General features: G+C 44.7%; 1 protein-coding gene across 3 annotated transcripts; it reads right to left on the bottom strand.

The window, feature by feature from the left end:
- Positions 1 to 892: 892 nt before the first annotated feature.
- NIPA1 (NIPA magnesium transporter 1) lies at positions 893 to 17,262 on the bottom strand. Of its 3 annotated transcripts, none has more exons than XM_042788900.1 (6): positions 16,946 to 17,262; positions 13,809 to 13,856; positions 10,208 to 10,298; positions 8,720 to 8,880; positions 7,340 to 7,428; positions 893 to 1,035 (listed from the first exon to the last, which is right to left on the bottom strand). In XM_042788900.1, the coding sequence occupies exons 1-6, from the start codon at positions 17,103 to 17,105 to the stop codon at positions 976 to 978; spliced, it is 609 nt and encodes a 202-aa protein (XP_042644834.1). In that variant the 5' UTR covers positions 17,106 to 17,262; the 3' UTR covers positions 893 to 975. The 3 variants fall into 3 exon arrangements, with proteins under 3 accessions (XP_042644834.1, XP_042644835.1, XP_042644833.1); XM_042788901.1 differs by lacking the exon at positions 893 to 1,035 and adding an exon at positions 2,014 to 3,608 and having other exon boundaries at positions 16,946 to 17,260; XM_042788899.1 differs by lacking the exon at positions 893 to 1,035 and having other exon boundaries at positions 2,014 to 7,428; positions 16,946 to 17,260.
- Between the last annotated feature and the right edge of the window lie 9,072 nt (positions 17,263 to 26,334).

Raw genomic sequence — 26,334 nt, 5'->3', positions numbered from 1 at the left:
GGACTTCAGTTGTTATCTGTTAATCCTCTTCCTCACGTTTCTTCAACTGGTAGTTCTGCTTCACAGACTGTCACCTGTTCACACAAAAGTTGAATTTTTTGAAGTGCTCCCAATTCACCAGAAACGATTAAATCTTTACTTCAAAGCCAGGAGTTGTGCTCAGTAACAGAAAATACCCCAAGCATCTCTGAGTAATTTACAACAGCACGGTATTTCAGGCATGTTTGCCGAGTCTCTGGAAAGAACTCCCAAGTATCAGAAAGGTGGTGACCTGACCATCCTGGCCCTCTCCCGCAGCGGAACTATCTTTGCGCTCAGTGAATTTCGCAAGAGGTCAGCGAGCGTAGCTCCTTTTGCAAGGCTACGGGACAGGGGGTTTCAGGGCTCAATCTCCACCACGTGCCTAAGCATCCCGTAAGGTGTAAAAGGACAAAGAGGAAAGATACCACCCGTACAACCTCGGGAAGTGTTACCGGGTAGGACAGCCCGGCTCACGCAGCACACCGACCAACTCCCCGTGGCAGGCATTCCCACCCGTGCCCGCTGGTACGCGGGCCCCGGGCGGAACGGTGCCAGCTGGCGGGGATTTAAGGCATCCCACACCAGGGATGGTCTGGGGTGGACCCACAGTGAGGTCTGTACCCGGCCGAAGAATCCGTTAGGGAATCGGGCAGCTCTAACAGGGTCTCTGGAGGCCACGTCCCCGCTGCTTTTCACAAAAACAGCTGAGCAGAACAAAGAACCCCCGTCTGTGAGTCTACTCGTACAACAGTCGCACTGTCACACACAAGGCACTTACGATACTCTGTTTAAGACTTAAGCTCTTCCAATAAACCTCAGAAAAATCAGTGGGGCTTTTTTTTTTTTTTTTTTCCTCTTTCTTTTGGCACTATCAGGTTTTGGTCTTCAACACTCTTCCCATACGAACTCTGTTGTTGAGATACATGTGCTCAGGGTTGGTTATGTCCCAAGCTTTCAACAGTAACAGTGGAGTAAAGGGCGCAATTGCCTCTTCCACAACGCTGCCTTGGAGGCCTAAGTACAGAGATGCACAAGAAGAAAACACAGAGTTGAATTTTCCTGCTAAAAATCTGTTCTCAAAATACATGTTCCTTATCCTATTTATTTAAAAATTGGAGATGCTGTATGTAAAAGGGAAAGCCTCTCTAGTTTTCTGGTCTATTTTTGTATGTTGTATTAAAATCACCAACACCTTTAAAAATCAAATTGCAGTGACACATCCAGTAAAGAATCGATGCCAATCTTTCCCACTGCATACAACATTTTATATTGTATCAGAGCTAATTTCCTTGTTTAAAAATAACTTTCGATTTTGACCAGCAGTGATACCGATGCATTCCCTAAAACACGAGCACAAAGACTGAAACAGTTATCATAAATCCCATTAAAAAAAAAAAAAAGCCAAACCAACCTCCAACCCATGCCTGAAAGTCATGTATTTGCCAGTACCTGACGAGAGGAGCTAGGAATTTCAGATGAAGGGTTAGATGGGCAGCCACTGTAATTTTCCAAGCAATTCCTTCTGCAGGAAGCTCTTGTGACAGTAAATTAGTCTGATGACACAAGACTTCCTTACAGCTGCTGCCACTCGATGCACACCCAACTGTGGAGATCTTGAAATAAAAGCCCTAGCAAGTAGCCAGTGTACAGCAATGCATGAACAGAGTATGTGATAACCCTTAAGACACAGTTTGAAGTGATGCAGGCTCCAACAAACTTTTCTGACAGAGAAGCGTTCATTTTACCTGCGAGCAAACTTCAGTACAATGAAGACAGTAAGACTACAGCTTGCCAGGAGGCACCACTATATGACAACCGAGCCCTTCGGGTGGTAACTGCTCTGCGCCCAAAAGCAAGGCTGCTATTTTGTAAAAAGTGTAAGGGAAATAGTTTGTGTTTATGAATTGGGATTAGGCTGTACAGTAGCTAGATGTGTGGGAAACTGATTTCCCCCTCCCTGTCATGTGATAAAGAGGAGTCACAAAACAAGCATTGAGCTAGAAATAAATCATTTATTTTAAAACAATACAGGTTAATAAATAGATTAGTTATCAGAAAACTTAATAAATAGCCTTTTATAATTTACACAAGGCAAATACAACATGCCTATATCTATTTTTTAAAAAGCAAAGAGAGTAAGCTTGACTTGTAAGCCATTAACAAATCTATATATACATTATTTGGAAGCTAGTAAAATAAACCGTTTTTATGTAATCTGTAGTAACTATATTGCAATAGCATTGAAGCAACCAAACCTGTCATTATGTTTGTTGTCATCCACCTTTTCCCCATATTCCATTAGAACTATTTTTAACATTCCAGGAAAACAAAACAAAAAAAAAAACAAACCCTCAACCATCCCCTCCCTCCCCCTCCCCCCCCCCCCCCAAAAAAAAAAAAACCAACAAAACCCAAGAGAAAGTTCCACAGCTGAAAAAAAGATGTAACTTAAAACTACCCCTTTTGTGTAATATTTGCCACTCTGTAGAGCAACTGTCTGGGGGTGGGGGGGACCCCAACACACAAAAGCCCAATAAAAAATAAACAAACTTATTTGAAGCTTTTAAAAAAAAGATTTCTTAATCCCTAACATTTCAACACTGCTGTCTGAAATACTTGGGCACTAGTAATAACTGTTGATGTAATTGGTGCCTTACATGGTACACACGACAATTCTGTATCACTTAAGCCCATATTCAGTAGCACCAAAGAGTTATTACAAAGACTAATGTCTGTAAGGAAAACATAACAGATAATAGCTAAACATTTGATAACATTTGATTTAACAGTAAAACTTCAGCAGTTACACCATCTCAAGACAACTGAGGAAGATCTGTAGAATCCTTGATGGTTTATATTTATGAAACAAGAAGGTGAGAGGGGCACAATGTGCAAACAACTGCCCATTTAAAGCACCCCATACTTCTTAACCCCAAATCTTTCTTCAAATACAAACCCTCTATTTTTAAAATAAAAAGGAAATCTAAACCTCAGTTTCCAGTGTCTCAACAAATTAATCCAGTGTTTTCATTTCTCAGTGCTAGTTACTTCAGAAAAATACATACGTTCAATATAAACCAAGATTATTAATAGGAAGCCTCACTTGTCAAACTGTGATACGACAGGTTCTTATTAATGTTAGTTGCAGCTCACTAATAAGTAGGCTCTATTTACACATACAGAGTCCTGGAAAGTCAATACAGCAGATAACTTGCTTAGATATTTTTCTTTTTTACACAAGTATTTAAGGTGTAACAAATTCTTTTTTGGTTGTATCAAAAAGGTTTCTATTCTTCTACTGAACATTTGAGGGATTTTTGTGTTTGACACCTAATAAAGATCGTGACTGACACATGTAAGTCCTCCAGACACTGAAGGGATAATGATCCAAGAGCTATCTTCAAGTGAGTACCAAGTAAATATGTTTGACGAGTATAATAAAAGCCAGACATACAGAGTAAAATGCCTTTCATACGGATTTGAATTTAATTCAAATGCATCCGCCCACTGGAATGAGTTCACTTTTTGTATGCGTAGCCTCTCCCACTTCTACTTTGGAATCAGAACTGAAGTCATCTGGCTCGTAGCTATCAACAGACATAATGCAAAGAGAAGGTGAAACGGGCAGATCTGTGAGGGACACCAAAGCTCAGGAGACAACTATGCACATTTGCTCCCTGAGATGATGGAACTCGGTTATCTGTCTTAGTCAAAGTGCTTGCTGGACAAAGGGTTGGGGAAAAAAAAAAAATAAAAATAGAGGGAACAGCTAAAATTCAGCTTCGACAGTGCCTCCTTTTAAATCAGAAAAGCAAGAGGACTAAAAAAGGTAGGACACCTAGAACGAGGAAGGTGTGGGATGAAGGCGGGGGGGAAGAATCGTACCAACAGTGACAAGAGAAAATGCTAATACATTTCTAAAGTTAGAACTGAACCAGATCCAGGTAGAGCAAAACTCAAAAGAACACTGCTCCAAACCGAACAAAGCAGCAGGAATGAAGGTGTCCACTGTTTATCATTCATGATGTAAAAGGGTGCAGATACAGATGATGTGCAAGGCCACGAGAATGTCTTTCATCTTATGTGCTGGCTTTTGACATCTCTGTTTTAAACAACAAGGTTAACTAGACATTTCTAGAAAGCTCATCACAGATGAGGAGCAGCTGGGGAGAAGAGAAGAAACCTATGCAGACATTTATCAGCTGTAAGGATGGTCAGAAGACCACAGAACACGGCTGCTACTTTATTCTTACTCTGCATAGTGAGTGCTTATCAAGTAAACTTGTGTGTGTGGTGCAGAAAATGGCAAGGTCTAGACAGGGCAGTCAAGTTATTTTGGATCTAATATTTACTAATAATTTGCATATGCACCTAACGTACTAGGATAGGCACTTTCTAAACAAATAGGAATGGATTTTGAAACAAAACAAGACAAACAAATACGGCCAAAGGAGGACTAAGATGAGACCACAATCATTTCCATTGTGACCTAAAGATTCTCATGAAGTCTTCAGAGTGTAAAGGCTGGTACAAAACCAACATGCAACTCGTGAACTCTGAATCTGAATTTTGAAAAGACTGCTTGACCGCTTCAGAAAACAGCTAACATGGTTTTAAAAAGTAGGTCACTACAGGTCTCCTAACCTATGCACAATTCGTTTCAATCAGAAAAAGGGGAATTAATATGTCAAATCGTAACTGCCTGCTGAGAACCAAGATACCATCTTCCAATCGGTAACGGACAGAGGCTAGTTTGAGCCAGCTTTCATAGTTCAATTCCCCTCTACAATTCCCAAACTTTCTAGAAAGCATACACAATATTTGAACATCCACGAAGATGGCCTTCTCTCTCTTTCACCAAGATACCCAGTTTCCATGCTGGCCTGTAACAACACACGTTTCTGCCAACTCAGCGTCATTTCCCCCCAGTTTGGAGTTAATGGAACAAGCTTCCAAACTCCATGGTGGGGCTCTCACCCCCTCAGGACAGTCCCTTCAGAACAGTACACCTTTAGGATCCACTGTTCACAATTACTGCTGCCATCAGAAGGGCTCATAACATTCCTTTTAAATGAAAGTGGAGACTGAGTTTTAAGGTAATGTTGATTCCGGTCAACAAAAAAACATCACGAGAGTGGACAGTGTTACTCCCCATTAATTAACGTCCGCGTTCCTGTCAGCCAGCCACAAAGCTATACTCATGGTTTCTTGATAAAGTCTCATCAGCTTTTTCAAATACTGTCTCGTAATCACGTTGGGCTTTTTTGTTTGTTTCAAAAGATGTTCTGAACTAGAGGTGTTGAGTTGCACTGTACCCTTCCATTTTTGTACTTAAATGGAAATGAACCCTCATTACTTTTCAAGCTTCCCTTACAATTTTTTGATTCATGATGTTTTAACTACCAAATATAAAGAGGACATGAAAATAAACTATTTCTTTCTTTGACACATCAATAATCTCTGAACAGTTTAAACGGAACAGTTCAGAATAATTCCAATCATAGCTTAAGCTGTATGTACTACTTGTCAAAATATTATGGCTGAACTGTTCACACAGGTCTGTAAATTACTGGATCTGAATGTATATCCCTGTGGGTTATGTGAAACTCAGCTTTCTGAATGCCTAAGCTTTCTCAGTCCTTAACCTCCTTTTCCCATGTTACAAGAGGATCAGACCGTATTTTTTTGACGAATGAGAACTCTCATGCTCTTTTCTCTCTCAAATTTCTTTTTTGATGGTCCCTGCTTATTAGCTACTTCACAAAACGGTTTCCTCTATTTAGTCACTTAACTAAAACAAAGGTATGCTGGACTGCTTCAAACCAGTCTTCCCATAGAGTACCTCTTCCCATTAGGACTGTGGGTTTTTTCAGAAGCTGTCAAGGCCTCTAAGGGCTTCAGTTCAGGTTTGTAAATTCTTCCAAAAATGCGTGGCTCTTTCTGGATGCTTTACGTGTTTGGAATTTGAACACAGTCCAATATTACAGACAGTGAAACTGAATTATTAAACTCGTATAGGCCATCTGAAATAAATACATTCACATTTATGCAGTATTTTTGGATTACAAAGGCACTGAAATAGTTCTGAGCTGCTTACAAACAAGCCACCATATAGGCAATGAGCCTGTGCATCATTTCCACATCCTTCACAGTCTTTCTGTCTGCTCCCAATTAAAAACCGATGAATGCGGTATGTCTTAATGCACGTGAGTTACAAATAAAAATGCGTACCTGGACACTACCATCAGCTGCTAAGTAATTAGTGACAAGATTTTTAAGGGTCCAGTGCTCTGTATAAAGAATTCAATTTAAAACTCCCCAGTGTCTTCACCGCATGGCAGACCCAGTTGCCGGGACAGTCACTAAAAAGGACAAATCGGCAGTCCATGGCTCAGCCAACATTTGTCTCGGAATTCACAGCCTTGACAGTGAACACATGGCTATACTGAGATGAACAAATTGTTCCACTCGCTTTTTTCCCCCCCGTATTTTAAGGTATACATCACTCATGAAAGGTGTCAGATTGAGTGCATTAGAAACTGATGTTCTCAGCCCACAGAAACGGTACCTTGGAAGCCACAATACAAGCTTTCACACACAGGTCTGTCAGAACATCTCCAGATCTTTTCTGATGGATTGCCTTTTACAGTAAGGAAATACATCGGTCTCTATGCTGACTCAATCAGTGGTTCCAATTAAGGTCATTTATTGTGTTGACTGGGGTACATGGACAACTGTTCCTTTGAAACTGGATGGAGGCTACCAATTCATTTCACACAGGCTGCCAAATCGTCAGAGGGTAAAGACCAACCTGAATCATATCTGAATCAGTGACCTAGAAATGAAAGGCTCTGCATCCTTCCCTGAGCCATCCAGTTTCCCCTTAAAAAATATCTTAATCTGTCTTCATGTTAGGTTTATTTAAATCCCCAATATTGAAGTTGAATTCCTTGAAGACCTGTATAAGAACAATTCCAATAGATACTGTGGTGAATCCACAAGCCATTCCCAAGAAATCTACCACTCCTACATTACTCCATTCCCTGAAAAGGATGGCTGAAGCCAGCAGGACTAGGGTGGTAAACACAACGTAGTAGATGGCACCAAACACAGAGGAGTCAAAACATTCCAGTGCCTTATTGATATATCTGAACTGAATGATAATGCTACATCCTAATACTGCCAGAAGTACCAGACAGAGGTACAGAGCCCTCTGACTCGACGGGTTATTGTGAAAGATATCTTGAGCAGCCAACCCAATGCCTTTTGTGCTGGGAACAGTGAAACTGCCCAACAGAGAGCAAATACTGATGTATACCATGATATTAGTAGGTCCATGAGCTGGAGCTATCCAGAAGATAAGCAGGAGAAGCATTAGCAGCACTATGCAGAGGTAACCCACGAAAACTGAAAAACAAAAAGAAAACAGGGTAATAGCAAGGTGAGAACTCTTGGTCTTCTAAGGATTTTAGCAGGCAAATCATGTCATACCAGGGAACTTCAGGTTTACACCACAATTAAGATTTGCTATTGAATACAGATCCAGTCCAGGTGATGTGGGCGTTTACAAATGATGATGTTGTCATGTTCTTCGGGTAAAACAAATCATCATGTAGTAAAATAAACACTGTTGCACAACTGAACTGGATTTAAGATGGCTTTTTTTTTTTTTTTTATCCTCTCTTCCATCAGGATTATACTCCTTAAAGCCCTGTGACAGACAGCAGTAATAACACCTCATTCATAACCAGTTCAATAAAACACAATGCGTGAATCTAGAAAAGAGCTTAAATAAAGTTAAATTCCATTAAGTTGAGTAGGGAGGAGCAGGGAGAGTTGGAAGAACTAGGAGGCCATATCATTTACATTACAGCATCAATACACAGATTACACTGGTGAAAAACATTTCCTGCTTTACAATTTTAAAAAAAATGTATTTCCAATTCATTTTGGTCAGATTAAAATGGTAAATTTAGACCACGGTATTTGTTTTCTTTTCTTTGTTTGCAAATTTTTTGGATAGCTGATGTTACTGGGTTCGAGTTTCTCTCACCTAAAGCAATTAAAAGAAATAACAATAGTTGGCAGTTTAGTTCTTATGCAAGAAAAATAAAAGTGGGTCTGGCACATGTTAAGTCTCCTATGTGTCCCCCAGCAGCTAACGGGGCTTCACACTCTCTGTAAGAACAGGCATTTCAGCATATATCTGAACAGCCTATTTCTACCCACCTCTATTGTGCAAAGAAATCTCCTTGGAACATAACTGGTATCTAGGATAAGCTTTTAATAAAAAAACACGCAGAATTAAAGAACAAAGGCCAATCAGTATTTTTTGTTTTGTATAAAACAACTTAAATTGAGATCCTAGAATTACACCTCTCATCTCTAAGTAGCAAGATAGACTTTTTTTGTAATTTTAGAAAATTACAAGTTCAAACGGCCAACCTTCTGAGCTTGCTGTGTGGGATAATGTTTTCAAAAGTACCCGGATTTTCCTTTCTGCACACACGTATCAATAAACGTGACAAGTCCCAAGTACAGCAAGGCATGGTTTTCCTACACAAAAGCTGTACTGCTTTGCTCCTGGCACGTCACGGTTTCCTCAGAAGTCAATTTTCCTACCTGGTAAGCCTCTTTCTCCTGCGTGCTCTTGATCAGTCTCACAAAATCATTACGAGTTAATAAAAGAACAAAGTACCTGGATTTGTTAGCTTCTCTTCGAGCTCAGCCTGAGTCGTTACACTCTCGGACTTTGGGGAATGGATGATGAGAACAACAGATCCAGCGCAGCTCAGCAAACATCCCAGCTTGCCAAGAATGTTCAGTTTTTCTTTCAGTAAGTAAGAAGCTAAAATGGAGCTTTCACAAAGAGGAAGAAAATGAAAAGTTTGGCTACATCCTCTTAATAATGCTCTAAGTGTGATGTGCGACATGAATTTCCCTCTTAAAGGAATACCATCAAATGTTGGTGGATCCTCAAAAATGCATTTCTGACTTATCTTAGGAAAGATTCATCCTGTCTCAGCCTTACTCAAACCTTGATGTCTCATCTCAGGGGGAAAAAAAAAAAACAAAAAAAAAAACAAAAAAAAACAAAAAAAAAAAAAAAAAAACCAAAAAACTCAAACAACACAACACAAACACACAACAAAAAACCCAACCCCAACACCCCAAAAAACACCACCACCATCACCCCATCCAAAAAAACCCCAAACCAGGCATCTGGCACCCGAGTCAGATATCTTCCCAGTAACAATTTGGTGAGCTGTCACAAAGCCCCATTTTATAGGTGCTACGCAGTCCTGAGATAAAAGTGACCTTTGGTTACAAAGATCACGGGGCTCAGCTCAGACCAAAATACACAAAATTATGTGACCTAGGATAAAATAATAGGTGGTAAGCAGGGCACCATCAACGTGCTTCATAGCGTATAAAACTGAAGTCACCCACGAGGCCCATGCAAAGCAACCTGTGCTCTGAAGGGCAGTCAGATACACGGCTCAGCAGCCAACAGTAGGCAACAGAAAAATCGAGGCAACGCACAGCTTTGTTTTTAAAGAACTGTACTTTTTCCACTGCAGCAGTTTCACAACTGTAGTTTAGCTGTTCACAAAGCATTCAGTTGCATATTAAAACTCCTTTTAGGAATACTCACTGCCATTTTTGTTCTTCCCACCCCCCCCCCCCCCCATGAACGTAACATTCGAGAAGCGGGGGGGCATACGTATGCAAGGGACTACCTTGCTTCAGGAAAGGGGCCAAATCCAATTAAATGAAAATCAGCATCAATAAACCCATGTGGGCTGTGGATAGCAGGGGAGAGAATGAATGTGGGATAAAAGGAAAGATCTACATAGTAAGGGAACTGTGAATAAGGGAAGAGTCCAGAATAACCACGGTGAAGGGGGCGGGGGGGGAAATGTTTATCTGTTCCACATCATCGTGGTAGTTAAAGCAGAAGGTACTCAGGAACCCTTTCTTCACCACTGCCTTCTGCCCCTTCCACTTTGCTGGGGAAAACCGGAATAAGTGACATTATAGCACATCATTAACAGACCCCTTCAGAGGCGACACCTTAACAGAGACTGACACCTTCTCAGCGGACCTCCGGTGATCGCTGAGTTCATCTGACATTTTATTAAGTAGTAACAACATTCAGATGGGAACAAGAAAAGCCAACTCTTACCCAAATGGAACGCCAAGAGCTCCCAGGGGCGTCACTAGCACAGTCGGGACTGCAGTGTAGGCCAAGAAATTCCCTATTTGACCCAGAGCCACTGCCAAGAGAACCAGAAATAAGCCTTTAAATCCCTTTGTAAAAAGAAGTCATGAAAACTTACCCAATGCTGTTTGGGAAAGACTGACCTAACTGGAAAACAGATATTACATATTTGCTTAGCTCTGTTAATTTTGCACTTAAGCAAAACGGCTGTGATTTTTCTATATTTTTAAGTTATTTTTTAAGATAAGATTTATATTTGCCACACAAGAAGATCCAAGAGGGTACAGCAAATTCTCTCAATAAAAGCCAATTCCAAGATGTACCACACTACCGCACATCACATCACAGCTGTGATAAACAGTTCATGCATTCAAGTTTTCAGCTAAAAAAAAAGCAAAGCTGGGTGGTTTTGCAAGTGCTGGCAAGTTTGTAATAGGCCAACATGATGCTTGCATAGCTACAGGGTCTGTGGTAACTGGCAAGAACCTTGAGATTGAACACAAACTACACACAGCTCAAATTTCCAGTTGATGTTAAAAGCTGTTATCAGCATTTACAAATATTTAAAGAATCCAAGTTGTCTTTGTGCTCAGGCTGGCATTGCCCTCACCCATCAAGTATTGTTACCATCACTCTGTTCTTTACACCTGCAAAGCACTGTGCGAACATTAATTAATTTACCGAATTAGCTCACATAATCAGTAGAGCTGAAGACCTGTGTAACCCACAGGAAGCGCGAAGGAGACAAACAAACTTACAAAAGTGTGGAGTGTGGCAAAATTACACAAGTTCAATTCACGGAGGCTTTCTCTACATGCAGCAGCAAGCCAGAGAAGTTAAGGAGCAGCATTTCCAAAGCACAAGAGTCAGTGATGGTCTCCCTGCCCCTGGGAACAGAGTAACTCGGCCTGTATCGGCCTTGGTTATCAGCAGACACGTGGCAACTTTGGCATTATCTTCAAGGCATCTGAAGGCACTGGGGCAGATCTTGCACAGAGGACAGGGCACAGCTGGCATGCTGTGTTTCTGCAGATTTCATGTGTTTCCAAGCGACTCTGACAAAAGGTTCCTTTTTTTTTTTTTTGGAGGTCAGATGCCTCAGGGTTCTGTTGGAAGAACCCTAACAGATGGCACCAACACCAATCCATAAATTAGGTCTCAGAAGCTTCAGTTAAACTGCATATATTGTAAGGCAACTGAACTCAGCAGAGTTTTTCAGTATCACTGCAGAGTAAAAGCAACAGTCTCTTACCGCTACCAACAAGAGACCAGGACTAATTAAGCGCGATTAAAAAAAGAATCTCAGTAACTGTTACCATCTATCTGACCTTGAAGACCTTTGCTGCTGACCTATCTAGTCCTCTTTGGATACAAATTCCCCTCCAAATACATCAATGCTGTAAGTCAAGACACGGCTTCAGTTCCTGGAACCACATCAGGCTTTAAACTTGCTAAGAGTATCGATATCCCCCAAGTTATTGCAACACAAAACTTGATTCATATCGACATCTCTACGTTATTAAGCAGACCAGGAGTAGATCCGTACAGCTAAAGATGTCTGCTCTCTGCATGTCAGGGGTTTTATTTCAGATTAACTTCAGTCTGCTCCCACGGACTGAGAGTCTTTTTGCAGCTGGTGTGCACTGAGCGTGTTCCTCGAGCGCATCCCCCAGCCTGGTTTCATCTTAAAGTCTAGTTCAGGAGCCTCAACGCTGCTCCACAACATGAAATAAAGCCCAGTCCGTGAAGACAAACAGGAGATTCACTTCATAAGGGTATTCCCCATCTGCAATAAAACACTACCATAGATGTATCCACTATAAAACCCAGCCGCCTCTACACTGCTGCTACCAAAACGTGTACTGAAACTAATTAATGAGCCAATTAATTAGCTTAATGCTTACTGAAATACCTGTACACACGCTGCAATCAGTTTCGACTGCAGTATAAGAAAAAGTTCCGTAGCAGAATCTGTAGCCCTTCCTTTGCAGTCCTCAGTAATCCAGTGGATCCAAGGCCCCAAAATGGTTAGGCAGAGTTATGCTGAGTCAGCACGCCAACACAGAAACGCTTGTTCACCATCTCAACAAATATTGTAAAAACAAGTTGATAGAGCTTATGTGGGTTTTGTTAGTCATCCAAAGCCCAAACCCTCTGCCTGAGAAAATTACGTCAGGTAACTGGGGATATTGCTAATTCCCCAAACATCGCCTTTCTCTGCATCCCATAGGTGCCCACCTGGTCCTTGCTATTGCTGTTTGTGACTCTCTTGCAATCCTGAATCTGCAATATCCTTAAGCAATTCTTCCCTTGGTTCCTTTGTAAACTCACTGAGACTTTGTTTTGAAATACCTGCATCTAGCCGCTGGACAAAAGCCAACCGATACCATTCCCTTCAGCTGCTTTGCCTTCATTCAATTCAGTCAGCTCTTTTAAGCATGAAATCGTTTTCTCCGATTCACCAAGATAAACGCCTGTAATAAAACCTCTCTTATTTTAACTCTTTCTGCTTGAAGATTCAAGATGGGAGCCCCGTGAGTGATGAACAACAGTGATTAACGCACAGATTTATTGTTACTTCAGCAGTAGCAATCCTGGCAAAGGAGGAAGCCGACAAAGAACTACTTAAACTCAGGTTAAATTAGCTGAGGAGTTTTCCTCTGAAGCAACGTTGGCTTCTACGCATGCTGTGAACTTTGTACTTCAAGGGATCTATCAATTTCCATTCCTTCTGCGTATCTTGAAGATGACAAAAACAGAGACTTACCTTCCTGCCACGAAACAAAGGGCACAACTGGACTCATACACTTCTCAGAAACAGCATCAGAACATTTCCAAATAATTCACAAAAGGCTGGATTAGAGTCTAAAGGTGGTGTATGATTTTAAGCTCCTGGGTGCAGCTAGGGCTGGACTGCAAGAGGAGAAAGTTCGCTGCTCCCCAGGCTCTGGATTCACATCAGAGAGCGAACTCAGTGTGAGCAGAGTTTACAACGATACCAAGAGTAAAATTACCGATCTCCTATCAGTACCACACAGGGCTTCACATTAATCTTACAGATTAAAAGCAAAACTGAAACTGTATCTGTCAAACTAGAAATCAAAAAGGATTTTTTTTTTTTTTTCTAATTGAGGCTGGCTAAGTGCTTTCCGATCTGAAAAATAACATGTGCTCAATGAGCCCTTTTGTGCAGAGTGACAATTTCTCATTCAGCTCTGACTTTTATTAAAAACTGAGCGAACTGGTGCAATCCAGAGACCCAAATCGTGCAGGAACCCAGAGTCAGAGCAGCACATAGCTGCCAAGGGCTGCAAGTACCAAACGGTTTGGAAATGTGGAAAGACGTCTGACTCAGGTTTGTCCCAGCTCTTTGCTTCCTCAAACACTGTCAGACACAGAATCCAGAGTGAGAAGTTACTAAAGGTGGGATATTTCTGAGGGATGAAAATTTCCTGTCAAGTGAGCGTGAGATTCAAGATGAGAACCCTGATTTCCCGGTGTCTTGTTTCACCATCTAAGCTCAACTTCTCTTTTTGAGAAGAAGCAAACCTTTTAAGATACTTACTTGCAATAGTGCCAGACCACCATACTATATCTGTTAAGTACGAAGTACCTGGAAGAGGAAATACAGGAAGATGTATTAGAAAAGTATGAATTGCAATATCGGAACTATGAAACAGAATAAACTTCAGTCGTCTCAACTGTTAAGGGCCTTCATCTTAACCCCGTTCTTCAAGGCAACGGAGTGGGAGGGAGGGAAAAAAAAAAAAAAAAAAAAAAAAGAAAAAAAAAGAGAGAGCGTGCTTAGATTTGGCCTGAGTTTGACCTTCTTAAGGCGACGTATTAAAAGTTCTGGTTTCCAGTTTGAAGCACCTATGTGATGCTAACGTGGTGCTGTGTAGAACAGCACCCAAAATGTCACCAAACGCTGCTGAGAGCGACGTTTGAATGCAGAGATGAGAACCACCACTAGGAGAATGGGAAACCTACAGAACCGAAACAGGGCTTGGATCAAGTAGTTTCCTCACAGAAACTCAGTGAAATTGCACTGGAGGTATTGCAGCAGAGAAATTCTTTTGACACGCGGTTTCGGCGGACGAACGCAGCCCCCCTACATTTGAGCACTGGGGAGTGCTGCAACCGAAGCCCCCCCAATTCCTGACGTACTGCCCCACTCCAAAGAGAGAAGTAAAAACTCTGGATTGTCCCTTGGTGTCTCCCAAGCTCAAGGATGATTATTTTCGCTGTCGGGTTACAGGCTCTTGCCTTGGGATGGGCCAGGGGAGCCCGCGTACCGCGTTTCGTTAAGTTCTGCTTCTGCAGAACATCAAGGCTAACGACCGCTTAATAAACCAAAACCCGGCCTCCACCGAGCGCGACCTTGGCATCACGTTACGCTCTTACGTTCTGCTCCTCTTTCTAGCAATTCAGCTCTGCATTTATCTGGGAAGATGCTCTCTCAAGGGCTGCTGAAGGAACAGGCAATAGTGAACCTATTCTGAAATCCCAAATGAAAGACAGACGCAGTAATCTATAACCCTGGAGATGTATAAAATACTAAGCGCTTGGAAATCACGCTATATAATTGAAATGAGATGAAGAATGACTAATGAAAATGGCCAGCTTTAGAGTGGGTGTAAAAATTTTTAGACTTTTGTTATCGCATATGAAATAAAAACACTGTTGGGGGCACAAATGATAGAAAATATTGACTCAAGAAAGATAAATTTGCAAAATATTTGTCACCCACTGCTGTTTCTAACTACGTAAGGACTCCTAATTGCACCAATACTATATTATTGATTCAATAGAGAAGATGGAAAAGACTTGAAGTGCCTCCTTGTTAATTATACACCACCTATTGAAGCCAATGGAAAAAAGACATCATCTGACACTGATGAGCTCGGGCTCACAGCTCTGACTGCTTGATTCAAGGCAGAACTGCACTGCTTCACAACATTCAATAGGGGCAAACCCAGGGTGTTTGCCTGGATGTCGCCGCGCCGAGCACGACAACAGGGAAATACTACGGCTCACCTGGCAAGAAACACAAATAAACATCAGTAATATCTTCAAAACGGGCTATTTTACAGCTGCCAGCACTGAGAGGGCGGGCACACACCCATCACCCACTTTTAACCCAGCGCTCCACTGAAAGCTCTTCAGGAATAATTAGACCCAACTATACTGCAAAACGGAAACTTCCTCCAGCTCCCTCGGGATAGACAGGCATTCCTTTCTCCCAGGTCTTCTCACCGTTTCCCTTACAAAAAGAGATTTGTATCTATGATGCAAACATGATTTCTCTCTGTGGACAATAAAAATGGATTACAGCCATCTTGGAGAGAAAAGGAGACCGTGCTTGCAAAACACTAGTTTGTCTGAGGCCTTTAACTGTAAGGTCATTGCAGAAAAGCAAAATAAACTTGTTAGATCAGCCTGCCAGCTGGTAGTAACATCATTGCAAGCTTGCTCTCTTCCACTGCATCCACCCTGAATACGCTCGATGCAGCAGGCGCAGGAAACGCGCCGCTGCTCCAACACGAACCATCTCAGATACGTAGATGTGTATACATGCATTGGCATATACACACGTATACAGATAAAATACTTAGCATGTCCTGGTCACTAAAAAGGATTTTTTTTGTAAGAAAGAGTTCCCAGAACCTAGGGCCGCACGCTCATACACACACAGACGTCATCACCTGCAGAACAAATGGCTATTGACCACAGAAATACAATTAAAATGCCCCATTTAACCTGTATTCACAACTTTTCCCTCCCATACAAGTGTGTTACTAAGAACAGATAAATATATTGCATTTTTCTGTATTTAAAGCATCAGGATGCAACTAAGCAAATGCTGTTCAGAGGCTGCGTGCTTTGGGGAGCTCCGATTTCAGAATAAAGTACAGAAGAGGTTCACACTCTGTGAATTTACAGCGTTTTTTTGGCTAAGCTGCCTAGATAGCACAGTCGGTTCCTGAATACGTTCCTCTCCGAAAAGAGTAAGGGGGAGGGGGATTCCAGTGTGAAAAACGAAAGAAAGAAAGGGTTCCGTGACACTGGGGTGCCTTTCTTCCCTCCAGAAGGGAACCACCACACGCGACTGAGGTCGCTGGACGCGCGTGTCCGTGGGAGAGCTGGAGCAACCAAGCGACAAGGCGCGCCGGCGCCGTCCCCGGCCACGCACCGCCCGAGCCAAGGAAACTGGTAGAAGAGTCCCACGGGTGCGTGAAAATGCCGCAGGAGAGCCCCACGTCGGCAGGCACACGCGGGTGGGTGTCCGTGTGTCCGTGTCCCCCCCCCCCCCCCCCCGTGTCGTATCGCGGCGAGCCGGCCGCTGCGGCCCCCGCTAACGCTCCCGGTGACCCCCCCCCCCCAAAAAAAACAAAGCGTGTGCCCCGACACGGGGGTGGCCCGTCCTCCGCGCCCCCCCCCCCCCCCCACGCCTCTTCCCCGCCCGCCTCGCCTCCCGCAGCGCGGAGCAGCCGCGGCCCTTCCGCGGGGAGGGAGCGGCCCCGGGGGAGGCCCAGCCGCTGCCGGGGCGAGGGGCCCGATCCCGCACGGTGCCGGGGGCGATGCTCCGGGGACCTGAGAGGTTGGGAAGCCCCCCCGGGGGTGTGGGGGTGTGGGGGGGGGGGGGGAAGGGGAAGGGTTCCCCCCCCCCCCAACGCCGCCACCGCAGCGCCGGGCCCCTACCTCTCCCGCGGGCCCTCACGATCCCCTTCTTCTGCAGGACGAAGGTGGAACCGTTCACCAGGCTGGAGACCACGGCCACGCTCAGGCCCAGCGACACGGCGGCGGGGCCGGGGCTCTGCGCTGGCCCCTCGCCCGCTGCCGCACCGACCGCCATCCGCATCGCCCCGCCGGCACCGGCGGCTGCCCGGGCCCAGCGCACCCGGCACCGGCTCTGCGCCGGGACCCGCCCTGCGCCGCGCTCGCTGCGCGCTCCGCCCCGGGGGCGGCTCCGGGCGGGCACCGGCGGCTGCTGGCGCCCGTCCCGCGCGCGCGGGGACGGCAGCGGGATGACGTCATACCCACGGCGTTTCTCCTCTCTCCACCCCCCCCCCCCGGCAACCGCCGCTCTGACGTCACGGGGGGGTGGTGGGGTGGGGGGGGGAAGCGGCCCCGGTGCGGCTGCTGGAGGGTTTTGTCAGCGGTGTTTTGGGGGGCGCGGGTGGGGGGGGGGGGGGGGGGTGTGTGTGTGTGTCCCCGGCGTTGGGGATCATGCGGAGTGGAAGCCGCCATCCCCGCGGGAGGGAGCTGCGAGCGGGCGTCCGTGGGCAGGGGAGCGCGGGGGGATGCCCGGGGAGACGGGGGGAGGATGCCCCGGGGGGACGGGGGAGGATGCCCGGGGGGAGGATGCCCGGGGGGGGGAGGATGCCCGGGGGGGAGGATGCCGAGGGGGACGGGGGGGGGGGGGGGGAGGATGCCCGGGGGGATGGAGGGAGGATGCCCAGGGGGACAGGGAGGGGGAGGATGCCCGGGGGGAGGATGCCCAGGGGGACAGGGGGGAGGATGCCTGGGGGGAGGATGCCTGGGGGGAGGATGCCCAGGGGGACGGGGGGGGGGGGGAGGATGCCCGGGGGGACGGGGCGGAGGATGCCCGGGGGGAGGATGCCCGGGGGGATGGGGGGAGGATGCCCGGGGGGACGGGGGGAGGATGCCCAGGGGGACAGCGGAGGATGCCCAGGGGGATGGGGGGGAGGATGCCCGGGGGGGAAGGGGGGAGGATGCCCGGGGGGACGGGGGTGGGGAGGATGCCCGGGGGGATGGGGGGAGGATGCCCGGGGGGAGGATGCCCGGGGGGACGGAGGGAGGATGCCCAGGGAGATGCTGTAGGACAAATGGATGCAGGAGGACGGAGGGATGCGAGAAGATGCGCAGAGGGACGCGGTCTGCAGGGGGACAGAGGGAGCCCCGCCGAGCCAGCGGTTTCTGGCGCGGGAGCAGCGCTGCTTCCCAGCCTTCTCGCTTTTCCCTTGGGGTTTTAAAAATTTGTGTCCGGCCGAGAGCACGGTGCGTTGGAGCGAGCCGAAGGCTCAAGGCCACCGCTGCAGCCCCCACCCGTGACCCAGACCTGCAGCTGGATCCGCCCTGCCACCGGCTGGGTCAGCGTGTTGGGCAGAGCTGGGAAATCATAAGGGAGTGTGTGGCTACAGACCGGGAGAGCTCGGCCTCTGCCAGGGGTCGTGCACATTGCCTGAAAGCTGTGGGATCCATAATCACTCCCATTTTGTCCAGCAGTAAATCCCAGAATCGGCATTGATTTCCAGGAAAAAACGTTCAGTCTCTCCCAATGGGACGGGGCAAGGTCGGCTCCTCAAAACCGGGAGTCTCCCAGCCTCTCTCGGTTATCCTTCAGCAAATTCCGGGCTCTGGGAGGGCAGAACACAAGTCATCCCACCACCATGGGGAAGGGTGGGGGGTCCCTCTGGTAGCAATACCCCCTGGCCATCCCAGGGCTCTCTTTGAGAGTGTGACATGCTGAGCTGAAGGCAATGTTCCTTGCTAGGCAGAAATATTTTGTGGCGTGTGTTTCGTTGCAGTTCTTACCGTTCCCAGGTGTGTGTGTCGAAATAAATCAATCCATAAATGGATTACTGTGGCGATAGCCATCGAAGGAAATGGGATATGGTATCTTGACTTGGTGTTAATGAACGTGGACATTTTTGTCACTCGTAACTATTGGGCATACTTCTTAGCATAAATTTTAGCATTCCCAGGAAATCTGAGTTTAGAGAAGAGGCAAGCTCCTGAAAATGTTTCCCTTGTTGGCACGTTTCTCAGTTTGCCTACACTGCTTGAGGCAGCTGTCCTAGGAAGGCGCAGGAAGGCTGCAGTATGGTTTATGTCAAGGTTTAACAGCAAGAAGACGTACTACTTATTGCAGTACTGCCCCTATTTTCACCCAAGTTGCTTCATCAGGTCACTGTATAAATGCTGAATGCTATGGAAGAGAGGATTCATCCTTGTGAGACTCACAAGACCTGCGAAATGAGAACACAGGAGGTGGAAGAACAGTTATGCATAGCAACCCTTGGAAACAAAGATAGAGGTGAAGACAAATACAGCATAATTATAAATATCCATTTCTGATCTATATACACCCCAGTAACATGTACAGTGAAATTATCGCAGGAAATAATTTATGCTTGCACAGTGGAAGAATGATATGTATTTAACAGCCTTTGCATCTAATTATCAGACAAGTTTCTAAACAAAGCTCAAACCTGACCAATTTTTATACTCAAAATCTCTGTCCGGTGTGGTTGAACCAAGATGAAAAGAGGTACCGGAGATCTCAAGAAAATAGTTTATTTCTCTCTAGCGATGTCATTTTAATCTCGTAACTGCAAAACTTACATCTGCCTTTCGAAAGTAGGCATTTGGATAGGTAATTCTAAACACATTTAATCTGCTTTATTGAATTAGTTACTATTACATTTGCCAGATAATAGTTGTAGTGTCCTTAAGGATTAATCAGGGACTAAAGTAATAAGGTTAGTGCTGATAAATATTACATTTGCAAATATCTTGGAAAAAACAGAGCCTGACTTCACTAGTGTCCTATAAGATCGCCTGAGGCAAAAAAATCCGCACTATCTAGTTTTTGACCAAAACATAAAGGTATCTCTAAGATAACAGCTGTTACCATTACTTGAATGGAAATTAGATGGCCTTTTTAAACCATTACACATATACAGTATATAAACCCCTAAGGGCCCCATCTAGTCTTCTGAGACTGGGTTATGCTGTGACAGCATCTTTCCTCCTGCCGACGTTGTGTCCTCGTGTTTGCAGAGTTGCAAAACGACGTGCTTGGGGTCAGTTTGGCTTGCACGTTGCACTACTACAGCACTGCTGATGTCACAGGGGTCTGATGTCTCACGAGCACACAGATCGCATAGGAGGAACCCCAGATTCGTGGGGCATTACCTCCAGCAAACTCCACTCCTCTCCACCGCTCTTAGCCAACTCCAGTCTAAGCATTTGCAGTACTCTAGGTCCATATTTGTTGGCCACTTATTTCTTAATTCAAGCGATATGTGAGAGCTGCTATAAAAATTGTACAGGTTGCTTTGTCAAAGTAGCTAACTCTGCTCTGGTAGAGTATGGGTGTTCAGGATTAGACAAGAGGTAGGAGTGGTATTTAATAGACTTATGTAGAGCTCCTACCCAGAGGAAGGGATGAGTGATTGAGGTAAGTCTCTTGGAAGTGAGTGAGCAAAGTTTGTAGAGGTTCCACCATATTTTTTTTTTTGAAGGGGTGATGGACCTTTTCTGGTTACGAAGGGTGTTCCCCTGATCTGAAGTGGAAGAAAAATGCTTGTGCCTGATCTAAAAGAATGTATTGTTTCTTCTGTAATGGCTTGGATTCCTCTATTATGTTTGTTTTACGTACGTGAAAGAATTTTTTTTTTTTTTTTTTCTAAATTAAACTAGTTGTTGGAGTGTTTTATCTAGGCTAGAGGAAAATCTGATCATTCTGTATCTGACACAGAATGAGAACACAGTATCTGTGCCCAGAAGATAATCAGAAGCTCCTTACAAGGTAGCTGGGAGAGCAGGGTGATAGTTTACCACCAGCTGTATCAGACCCTGAGGCAACAGCAGTAATTCTTCTCGGCAGAGGCACTGTAGAGATTCACTTTGCCAGCAACTGAAGCAGTAGGAGCTGAGACTGCAAAGAAAACGGCAAGAAGACAGTGGCAATCCTTGCTGTTTTTTCCAGCTCTTGGGAACCAAAGACCTCAATAAGGGCAGTTATATGAAGATATGTGTAATGGTCCACTGAACCTGGGTCTGAAGAGGACCTAAAAATCCTTTCTAAGGAGTTATGAGCCATTGCCTGGAGTATAAAAGTGGTTTTGGTGTAAGTGGGCCATCACTGGTGTGAGTGGGTCCTGCTTTGGCAAGGAAGTGACTTAAATCTTGGTTGTAATCCGGCTCTTGATTTGCTATGGGCATCCATACCTGCATATGGGAGAGTGAATGGAAACCAGCTGAAAGGTGCTGCACTGCACCGATGAGTCCTGTCAGCTTTTTTTCTCTCTACTCCATTAATAAGGACTTTGTTGAACTGAACCAGAGAAGACATTGGGTGTACACTTCTCTACAGAGACCTGCAGAGTCTTTGGGCCCAGATTTGGGCTTTTAAAGTCCACAGTGGTCTTTGTGAAATGAAATTGTAGTGCTGAACTCCACTGTAGGTCGTGGCCACAAGATTCCTGAAAACATCCTCTGGAGCTGGAATTTAAGAAAGCCAAGCTCAGCCTTATGTCTGAATTTGAATGTCTGCAACTGCAACAAAATGCTGCCTTATATCCCCTCTGCAATATGGGAGGTCACACACGCTTCTGCAGTCTCTCTGTCCCGTGGGTTACAAGAAGAAAGGCAGCCCTTGGCGTGCACCAGCTCTCTCCCAGGGTGGAACAACAGGCTGCAGATGCAGATCAGCACAGTCCAGTGCAGTCTTGAGTGGAAAAGTCAGGGCAGGTCAGGTTTCCTTTGTTAAAAGGTCCAAGGTTCATGTGGTGGAGCTCGTTATCGATGTGCAATTCTTAAAGTCTGATCTGAATGAGTAATTGAGGCTTGCTGACACTTTTGTCATTGGAAGACAAATTCTCTGCTAAATGACAGCGGCCACACATCATTCTGGAGTTTTGGAGAACTTCGGCACCCTTCCTGAAGAGATGGTGCAAGACTGATGTCAGGTTATTGACACAGCAAGCACGGCAGGTGTGCTGCAGGCAGGTCATACCATTTCAGCTCTCCTGCGAGGAAAACAGATCCCTTCGGAGAGAATCTGTCCTTTGTGCAGCAGGCTGAAACTAGACAGCTAGTTCTGATGTATGCTCATGATCACGCTCTGAAGAAACCACATTAATTAACATCACGTCTCTTCACATTTGCTGCACATAAATCACTTCTAGATCCCCGGGGTCAGGAAAAAGCACAGATTTTCCAGTTAATCTTGTAGCAGATGATATAGTCCACCTATGTTAGTTGCAAACTCTGACCAGGGCATACACTTCTCTGCTAATTTCCAAAAGTTGAATACACCATCTTAATGTGATGGCTATGACTTAATGTGACTAATATGTACATGCAGCTCTATGCCTTCGTATGTTAGAAGGGTGGTGAAAGCCTAGCACACGGTAGTATTTTAGCATGAACCTTCAGAACAAGTCTTTCAATGAAGGCACGGTCATCACAATCATCTTTAAAAAAAGCAGGCTCGGTCACAATCTTGCATGCAAAGAATTTACATGTCTTTCCCATACCTTGGCTGTTAATTAGCCACATTAATCTTCTGCTTGAGTTAAAGGGAGTTCGGGACCATATTTCAGACTTAGAGATGCTATTGTAAGCTTTGACATGGTGATCTACATCACTTCATAAGCTGCATACCAAACTGGTGTGTAGTAGTCATTGAATCACCCGTGGTGGTAGTCTCTTCCCGTTAAGCTGGTCAGCTTCAATGAGTGGACACCAAGTTTTAGGGTACACCTTGGAGACTTGGCGACTCAAATTCTCTCAAGTGAAGACCATCGTAAGCACTCCTACTACTCGAGTAAACTCTCTCATAAGATTTGCTAAGTAGTTCCAACTATATATATATATGTGGATTTTCTACTATGTTGTTCCTCAGAAAATCATCTTTTCTAGCAGACACCTCAGGGAATATAGCAGTAAGCTGCCTGATTAGAGATCAATCTTTGTAAGGTTGAGTGCATTCTGTACACCAAAGCCTGAGTTTCATTGTAAAGTTTATTTTTATCTGGGTGCTTTTGAATGGGATTTCAAGACAGTATTGTTGGAAGACTTTAAATGCCTTGCAATGTATCTGAACTGGAATTTTCTGTCCTCAAACTGAACAATAGGGTACCGACTTCATCATGAGAATGGCCATATTTAACTACTTTCCTCCTGAAGCTTCACTTTCAACTGCCCACGCATTTGCAAACTGTAAGCCATTGAGCTCCTGGGACCCAGTTACTCAATTCTAGGTGTTTACAACATGCCACTGTCCTGGTAATACATTCTACCTACTAAATACGTGCCTTCTCAGCAGCAAAGCTACATCTCCGACTTCACTCACCATTGCCCCCGAGGTCACAAAGAAGCAGCCTATCTGTTCTGGGAGAAAAGCACTGAGAAGCTGGGATTCCCAGGTAATGGGCTTAAACAGGGTCCTAGCAGGAGAAATGGTAATGGGCTGATGCAAACCATTCCTAGGGAGACTCTACAAGACAGTGCATGGTAGAAGGAGGCTTTCCACAAAGTTCCTCTGCTCCATATCAGAGCAGCTGCAGAGCCAGCTACTTTAGTATTTAATATTTAGTATTTAAAACAGCTGGTTTGAGAGTTGTAATGAAAGGCAGCTGTGGTAGTTACTTGCCTAAGCTAGAAGGAAACCCAGTGGCACCAGGTTGGTCTCACTGTGCTCAACAGACGGTCAGTGTTATCCCACAATCATCACACATGCCTATCTGCACCTTTTAATAAGATAACACTATATTTATATTAAATGTAACACGAAGATCTTAGGCAATGTCAGGAAGGCGTTGTCATTGTCTAGGGAAATTCATTTATCTTCTCTAAATTCTGGCAATATCTATGCCGAAATGTAGATTTTCATAGTAGTTAAGATGCCTATTATGTCATAGGTTTAATGATCTGTTGTAGGTCATGAAACCCAACATAAAGTGATGACTAAAATGCTTGCGTTTAATTTGGTCTGAGTTCATGCAAAGCAGCTGACAGGAATGCTAACTAACTCGGGTGGAATTGGAAGTCGTGTTTCTGGTCCTTAGCAGATGAGGTACCAGGGATGCGAGACAATTACTAGACTGACTTAACGACATTTCTGTTTATTTCAGCCATTCTACTTCTGCATTTGGGGTCTCTTTGACATACATCTGCCTTAAAGATTTCTTTGATAGTGTTTGCTCCTTAAATACTTACTCAGAAGGGGTCAGTCCCTCTTGCAGTTCTACTGCTAGCTAGCACAGCGCTGTGTTTATCCTGGATGTATGAAGATCATGGTTACTGGTATCCTGACAACTGACTTGTGCACAAAAGTTATTAGGGTTGCTACACTGTCAGAATGAGATCCAAGAACAGGAATCCCTTCTGCTTAGCTGTCACTATGTTTGAAGTGCCTAAAACCATTTTCTGGCTATAGGAGATGTCCAGCAAATATTGTAGGTAGTGTCAACCCTCAGGGCAAGTCTTCCTATGTAAAAACTGCAGAGGTCTTCAGTGAACATCATACTATCTCTAGTTTTAATGAATAAGAGTATTTTCATGTTGATTTTAATGATAACCACTGCTGCAATGCGATCTTGTAGTTGAGAGTCATGGACGACTAACAAATAGTGGTGTCTCAGGTTTAATGATCTAATCTTAAACTCAGTGAAATTATGAGGTTCCTTTGTCAAATAAATGTGACTTAAAAAAAGAGAAACAGAACAAAACAACACTTTTTAAAAGGAACCTGCAAACAAAAGAGTATTTTTAAATCTTTTGTCTTGAGACATCTTCCCTTGGAATGAGGCTGACTGCCTAATAGCACTGTGAAAGGCAGTTAATTGCTACTTCAGCAACAGAACAGTGAGAACGCCTGAAGTTCCTTCCTCTCTGTGATTTAGCCAGTAGCTGAAACAGAATAATTCTCTACCTTAATGTTTCTTTTGGACTCTGTTTGGCTGACTTCAGTTTTGCCAACCCCCAAAATTAATATTTGGGAGACTTCCCTCTACTGGTCCTTAAATAAATTATTGTGTTGTCTGTTTGTTTTGTTCTCTTTTTTTTTTTTTTTTTCCTCTTTTTTTTTTTTTTTATTTTTTTTCTCCCTCCTTTTAACTTATTCTGCCTCACTCTGAGCTGAAGGACAATGATAGGTGCCGCAACACCTGCCAGGTCAGAGCAGGGAAGGCTTTTAGCCACTGTTGTCAGAGCTTCCTCTCCTCAAAAAGCCAGCTGGATTTTGAGATGGGCATTAGTCAGAAGTGTAGGGAGAAGGAAATATGCCAGCTGCAGTATCAAGTAGGAAAACAAAGATTTTAGCTCACGAGCCAGAAGTATACTTCACTAATACTGCACTGCACCCAGGACTACTGCTGGGCTTAGGAGAAAGACACATTTTGGGTAGAGGCTGGTTCTTTCTGCAGGTTTCTATACCCATGCCAATTCTTCCTGCTGTGGGAATGGCTGAGAGAACCACTGTGCATATAAACTACCCTGCACAAGTCATGGGGAGCCACCAAGCATGAGCCCATTCTTCCTTTTGCCTTTGCAATGGGAGTGTGGCCGAGTGGTTGCTGACAATGTAGTGGGATGTGACAGTGCTCTTCCCTTTCGAGCCTGGGCACCTATATCGTAAAACATACACCCATATCAAATGATCTAAATGAGGAAAAAAACAGTAGCAGCAGAATCAAAGCCATAGCTTGCCTTGCTGCAAGAAGGGAGGCTACAGCCACGCAGTAGCTTGTGGAAATGTCTACCATGCCGAGATGCTGAGAGAAAGCGGATGGAAGGGTTTTTTTTTCTATCAAGAAAACAGCCTGCTATTTGCAGTAGTGCTTGAAGCGAATACATGCAAACACTGGCTCGTCTGAACTGTGAAATTAATGCAGGACAGTTAGCCTCCGAGATTCAGTACTGAGCTTTTCTCAATAATTAAGATTAAGCACGTGGATTTCCTAACACCAGCACGCTGACCAGGAAGTGGCACACCTAAATGCCGCCCGAGCGCCTGGGCCGTGAGCCTCCTCCACTGGTTCACTAACGTTTGGGTGTCTTTTTCCATGCCCAGAGGACTGCAAGGAGGGGTATACAGGTTTTTGAGCCCACAGTGGTTATTCCCAGAAAACAGCTAGGTCTAGCATGACTAGCATGCAAGACTCAGCACCCCAGGGTGACGTGTTCTTGTTGGCCACAGAGGTGTTGGTCATGTGGGAAAATACCAAAATACCAGCCTTTGTTGCTCCTTGGAGCAGGCTAATCCTCTGTCTTGCTGAGTTGCTGTCTTCTAATTATCGTCTGTTTTTTTTTTTCCTCAGTTTTCAAACTTTCAC

The sequence above is a fragment of the Tyto alba genome, unplaced genomic scaffold, assembly GCF_018691265.1.
Source record: "Tyto alba isolate M040663 unplaced genomic scaffold, T.alba_DEE_v4.0 Super-Scaffold_14, whole genome shotgun sequence".
NCBI lineage: Eukaryota > Metazoa > Chordata > Aves > Strigiformes > Tytonidae > Tyto > Tyto alba.
Note: the sequence above shows the minus strand (reverse complement) of the source record. Positions and strands in the feature narration are given on the sequence as shown.

Coding starts and splice junctions, on each gene's coding strand:
- NIPA1 (XM_042788899.1), bottom strand. CDS start 17,105: ATGCGGATGGCGGTCGGTGCGGCAGCGGGCGAGGGGCCAGCGCAGAGC. Junction 13,857..16,945: donor CGTGAGGGCCCGCGGGAGAG/GTAGGGGCCCGG, acceptor TTCCTCTTCCAG/GTACTTCGTACTTAACAGAT. Junction 10,299..13,808: donor GTGGTCTGGCACTATTGCAA/GTAAGTATCTTA, acceptor TTCTCTTGGCAG/TGGCTCTGGGTCAAATAGGG.